We start from the raw sequence: 6,594 nt of genomic DNA, 5'->3' as shown, positions 1-6,594 counted from the left end.
AGTAAGATATCTTGATCTGCCCAGATTTGATTTGATTTTTCAAATTGCTAGCAGATCAAGGTTAGGTTTCCTAATCAGCACAATTTAAATAATTGTTTGCACGGTTCCTTTTAATTTTCTTCAAAAAATCAGATGGCTCATGTAAGATATGTTCATTTATTATCATATATATGTTTGTAAAACAATTTTGTATAGCCTTGAAGGCGATTCTATCGATTGTGCAATCGTTTCAAATAAATCTACGAGGGCGAATCACATTACCTTGATGTAAATCTACATCACTATAAAGATCCATGGCTCTCGGATATGATTGTGTTTTCGATATACAACGCATATTCCTTTGTTGTAGGAGAATAATCAAATCTTAAAGGAGAAGATACGATTTTTCTTGATTAATAAGAACAACAATTCCAATGATAAAATTAGAAATTTCACACTATCCCTCAAATAACAGCGTTTTCTTAAACAAGCTAAGTACATTTTTTTTTATCATAAAGATAAATTCATTACTGAAGGAAAAACAGTTACACAGAGTTATTCATCTCTAAAATAGAGTGGATGCATCTAGGTGGTTTCTATGACCACACTTGATTACAATCATATTTCTTGGCATATTTGGCTATCCCATCTGCCGCTTCATTACTAGTCCTAGGAATAAAAGTACATTCAACATTACTAAGAGATTCAACTATTCTACTAATATCCGAAAGAAGGTTATGATCCTGCCATAAAATATTTCCAAAATTTGAAGTCACGGCCTCAATGATAGTTTTGCAGTCATCTTCAATGATGATGTTGTTCCAAGCTTTAGTCTTGATCCATTCTACATCTTCTAACAGAGCTAGACCTTCAGCTTGTTCTGAGTCTATTGCTTTTGTCACTTTCACCATGGCCTCCAAGCATCTTACTGCACAATTTCTTAAAATTAGACCAATTCCACAAGTTTTAGTTTCTTTATCAAAAGCAGCATCAAAGTTCAGTTTTTTCCACTGAACAGGGGTTTTTTCCCATTTCTTCTTTGATTTCAACACTCCAACCCTGCAGTTATTGTTAGTCCCATGAGATAAGATATTATACTTCAAACAAAAATTCTTGATGCACATAATGATTTTGTTTGGATGAGTGTCTTTGTTTTCAAAGACTTTTATGCATCTATGTTTCCAGATTTGCCACATTATGACTGTGGATAGCAATAAACTTTGTTCATTCTTGAAGGAGATGATGCTCTGCTCTTGGGACCAAGATTTGATCCAGTCTTGTAAGGAACTGAAATTTCGTTGAGAGTGCATGGCTTCTGGCAGGATGGCAAACCAAACATCTTTAGCTAGGTCACATTGCATTAGAAGATGAGCATTTGTTTCCATGGTTTGAGCACAGAAGGGGCAATTTTAATCATCCAGCTGAGAGTATCTTTCAATTCTGCCTCTTGTTTGAAGAATTTCTTTTAGGAATCTCCATAAGAATAGGTTTAGTTTATATGGGAGTTTTAGATGCCATATCTTCAGCCAAAACTTCTGATCCTCCTTGCTGACATTGTTGCCATTAATTTCTTGAGTTAAAGCCTTGTATGTGGATTGAGCTGAGAACATAGCATTTCGATTTAAGCTCCAATGAATTCCATCTTTTGTGACTCTAGTAATTCTTATTTCTTGAATGGCATTTCTTTCTTCTTGATTAAAGAATTGACTGATTTTCTGTGTATTCCATTGTTTACTATCTTGATGAATCAGATATTGAACTATTTCATTGTTGTTTAGGTGCTGATTGTATTGAGAGAGCTGAGAAGGCTTCTTGTTTCCAATCCAGTTGTGTTTCCAAACTTTTATGCTTGACCCATCTCCAACACTTCTGATATAGTATTTCTTCACTATTTGTAGGCCTTTGTAAATGCTCTGCTAAATCCAAGTTCCTTTAGAGGTGATGTTCTCACTTAAAGGATCTTTGTTGTGGAAATATTTTGCTCTAAGAATTCTCCAACACAGATTGTTGTGCTCAGTGATCATCCTCCAAGCCAGCTTTGCTAGAAGAGCTTCATTGAGTTTTCTTGTATTTTTGAATCCCATACCTCCTAGTCTTTTTAGTTTACAAACAGCATTCCAAGCAATTGGGTTTGCTCCTCTTTTATTATCTTTGTTCCACCGGTATCTTCTTTGAGTTTTATCAATATTCTCAATGACATTCTTTGGCATTTTGAAGCATCCCATTTGGTAGTTTGACATAGTACTCAGGACATATTGAACTTGAGTTGACCTCCCAGCTTGATCAATGATTTTTCCTTTCCAGGTGCTTAGTCTGCCTTGGATTTTATCTTCTATGGGTTTAAAACTTTCTTTTTTATTTCTTTCTATGAAGAGAGGGAGACCAAGATATTTCTCATTTAAACCCATACTTTTCATTTGGAGTAGACCTGTCAGTTGAGAACATCTTTGTGGAGGCATATGCTTGTTGAAGAATACACTTGATTTCTTGAAATTTATGACTTGACCTGAAGCTATGCTGAATTTGTTGATGATATCTAGAAGGTTCTTTATATCTTGCTCGTTAGCTTTGCAAAAAAGGAGACAATCATCTACAAACAGTAGATGATTAATGCCCGGACTTTGTTGGCTTGGCTTAATACCTTGGAGTTTCTTCATACTTTCAGCTTTGCGCAGCATTCTTGTGAAACCTTCCATACATGGGATGAAGAGATATGGAGAGTTTGGGTCTCCCTGTCGAAGTCCTCTTGTAGGGATGAATGGTTGACATGAAGAACCATTAAGAAGCAAAGAAACTGATATTGTAGAGACACACTGATTAATCATCTGGCACCATTTCTTATTAAATCCAAGCTGCTTCATGATATCCTGTAAAAAAACTCCATTCAATTTTGTCGAAAGCTTTCGACATATCAAGCTTTATACTTATTTCACCATATCTATTTTTACCTTTTTTTTCATATGGTCAACTAACTCATGAGTAATGATTGTATTGTCTGAGATGTTTCTGTTTGGGGCATAGGCTGCTTGGAATGGGGAAATAATTTTTTGGAGGATTGGTTTTAGTCTATTTGCTAGGATTTTTGAAATGATCTTGTAATTTTTGTTGCAAAGACTAATTTTCCTGAAATCAGATGGGGTTTGAGGACATTCAATTTTTGGGATCAAGGTTTGAAATGTGTAATTGAGTTCTTTGAGAAGATATCCAGTTCTAAAAAAGTTTTGAACTACAAGAATGACATCTTTACTTACAGAATTCCAGCATTGTTGGTGGAAACCTGCTTGAAATTCATCTGGACCTGGAGCAGCCCAAGAGTTGATTTGAAAGACTGTATCTTTTATTTGTTCTTGATCTGGGATGGAAGTTAACTTGACATTGTCTTCATCTGTGATGCATGGGGTGATGAGGCTCAGAATTTCTTCATTTCTTTGTGGATTCGAAGTAGAAGAAATGGTACTGAAATTCTTGTTTAGTAATTGTTCTACATTTTTCATGTCAAAATGCCATATACCCAATTCATCTTTGAGAGGATCAATGTGGTTTCTTCTCCTTCTGTAGTTTGCTTTTGAGTGGAAGTATTTTGTGTTTTTGCTTTCTTTCTTTATGAGGTTTTCTCTTGAGTTTTGGTACTTCATGTCAGAGTCCATTTTGTACCAGAATTTTAACTCTTTTTGAAGTTCTTCTATCTCTCTGACATTATTTTGTTGATGCTGCTGCTGAACTTATTGAATCTTTTGCTCCACATCTTTTATATGCTGGTTTACATTGCCAAAGACTTCAAAATTCCACTTTATGATCTCTTTTTTGGTGAATTTGAGCTTTGTGACCATTTGATATGGTGCTGAGCCATTCTGAGGCTGATTCCAAATCCTTGAAATCAGGTTTTTACATGAGTCTTGTTGAAGCCAGTTTTCATATAGTCTGAAGGGTTTTTTGTTATCTCTCTCAGAAGGGTTTGTATGAAGGAGAATTGGAGTGTGATCTGAGTCGAAAGGAGTGAGACTGTAGATGGTTGCTGAGTTGAAAGTGTCATGCCATTTAGTATTTGCCAGTGCCCTGTCCAATTTTGCTAAGACCAATTGACTGCTTTGTCTGTGGTTATTCCAAGTGTATGGATACCCTGAGAATTTGACATCAAGCAGATCAGTTTGTTGAAGCCAATCTCTGATGCACTTGTTGAGAGACGATTGAGGAGTAGCTGTTGTTGAGATATTTTCTTGTTCTGAGATTGTGATGTTTAGGTCTCCTATGATCATCCACGGGATCTGCATGCTTTGGCTTCTGGTTGAGATATTTTCCCCGAGAATTTTCTTTTCTTTATACCCCCCGAGAATTTTCTTTTCTTTATACCTTGGGCTCCATATAGACAAGTTAGTAGCCATTGTGTATTCTGAGGACCAGCAGTAACTAAATCTTCTATCTGATTTCTTTGTTCATCAACCAATTTCAGATTCATGCCATCCTTCCATATGAGAGCAATGCCTCTAGATAGACCCCCCCAGAAGATTGATCCCAAAAAGTAGGAAATCCCAAATGTCTAATGTAAGAGATAGTTTTTGAGTTATTGGTTTTAGTCTCAGACAAAAAAACTATATCAGGATTATTTTTTTGGATGCAGTGTCTAAGGTGATCTCTAGTGTATTTTTGGCCAATGCCTTGACAATTCCAAGCAAAAATTTTCATTTTTAAATGTTTATGAGACGCAAGGTGCTTATGTAAAGAAAATATTTTAATAGATAAATTAGAATTTAAGGTAACTTTATAGACTTGCGAAAAATTTTTAGAGAATGGCATGAAATAAACCTGATCTTCGTGCCCTGTATTGCCAATGTACATAGTTGCATTGCAGTGATGGTCCCAGTCACCACCATAGTTGTAGTCATAGTCTTGTATTTCTTGAGCCGGTTGGTAAACACTATAGTCAGCCACACTGCTTTCTTCCATGTTGACAACATTGTCGAAGTTGATGTTTGTGGCAACATTTTCTCTCTCTCTTTTGTTTCTCCTCATACTCGATCCTTCTCCAGCATTTGAATTTTTTCTTGCTTCTTCAGTGTAAGGCGAAACATGGTATCCATCTTAAGGTCTTTGGAAGACCACTTTGTTTGCTGCTGCAGCCTTCTTCTTCGATACCTTCTTGTTAATCTTGATTGGAGAGCCGTCTCCATATTTTGTATTCATAGCAATGACATCCTCAGGAGAGTAGTTTGTATGTCCAAACTTGAAGAGCGCCTTATTTTCCAGAGCCCTTACAAACTTTGCTTTGTTCTCGGAATCATCTTCATCGTGGTCCAAGACAAAACATGCTAGACAGAGGTTACCTGGCTGTTTTTGATAGAAGAATGGAATCCATTGGTTGTAAACCTCTGATCAAAGGAGTCTTCACATTGATCTTGATGTAGGCACTGACTACATTTGTGTCAATCGGGTTTCCATCTTCGGTCAATCTCTTCCATTTCTCCAAGGATTTTTGCAAACTTGAACATTGTTTCTCTATCAAAAAGTTCAGGAGGTAGGTCCTTGAAATCAACCCAGAAATCTTGAATGCTAAAATCCATCTTTTGAATCTGGACAAACGAGTTATAACGCTTCACCATGAAGAGGAAACCATTAACTGACCATGGAGCATTCTCAAGAACCCAGTTAACTTGATCCCAGTTTGTGAGTCTGACAATGAAATGGTTAGGAGATGGATTTCTTATTTGAACTTTTTTGACTTTTTTGACCCAAATGTTTTTGAGGTGAGATTGTGGAGTATCAGGGTGCATAGGTTCAGAGGATAACAGTTTCCTACAATACTGATATCCCAATTTGAGATACCTATGTCAAGGTTGACACTTGAGTACACAAAAGTTTTCCTAACTTCATCTGAACCAGTATTTTCCAGATTGGTAGACATCAATTGCTCCTCCAGATATTTCATGTCTCCCATGATTGGATCCATTGGTTTGAGGATAGGTAATTGAATTGAGTTTGTTATGAATAATGAGAGAATGATTATGATGATGAAACTGAGCTTGTTGAAGTTCCAATTTAAAGGCCTTTTGCATGAATTTTTTTTGAGACGTGTTGAAATTGTCATAAATCTATTGCCACTTCTCTTCCAACAAGAAAAATTAACAGAAGACGGACTTTTATGTGAGGATTGAGGCTGGGAGAAGCAAATTGTTTTCTTCGCCATTAACTACTCAGAAGCTGAACCTTTGAAGACTACAACCTTTGGGAGGATAACCTTTGCAATTACAACTTTGTACCTATACAAGGCAACAAATATCAAGGAAGAAATTTAAAACCTGCAAGCCATAAGAACCAAAAAGAGGGGTAAATGAGAGATAAGAGATAAGAGAAGATCAAATTAAAGACATGCAAAATTAGACATAAGAAAGAAAAAGCAGTTAAAGCATTTAAAATATTAAGATTCTCACAAAAAAAACTATGAAAAAAGAGTTCAGACAACGCAGGAAATCGAGATAGATGAATTCAAAGCTGAGATTAAACAGTTCTTTAATCAATGATTCATTTATGGCGATGAAGAAATTTGAGTTGACTCGCCCTTGACCAATTTTGACTAATCGCCCCTCTAGAGTTGGAGCTCTTCTCCAAGAACAACAAGCT

The 6,594-nt window shown here is 36.1% G+C and overlaps 1 protein-coding gene across 1 annotated transcript; it reads right to left on the bottom strand.

Annotated features, from left to right (window-relative positions):
- Window positions 1-575: 575 nt before the first annotated feature.
- On the bottom strand, window positions 576-1,103 carry LOC113311362. Its single transcript, XM_026560203.1, has one exon. It carries the CDS (start codon window positions 1,101-1,103, stop codon window positions 576-578), a length of 528 nt encoding a protein of 175 aa, XP_026415988.1.
- Window positions 1,104-6,594: the final 5,491 nt, after the last annotated feature.

The sequence above is a fragment of the Papaver somniferum genome, chromosome 9 (genome assembly GCF_003573695.1).
Source record: "Papaver somniferum cultivar HN1 chromosome 9, ASM357369v1, whole genome shotgun sequence".
Classification (NCBI taxonomy): domain Eukaryota; kingdom Viridiplantae; phylum Streptophyta; class Magnoliopsida; order Ranunculales; family Papaveraceae; genus Papaver; species Papaver somniferum.
The sequence above is the reverse complement of the archived record's forward strand: the minus strand, read 5'-3'. Positions and strand labels throughout refer to the sequence as shown.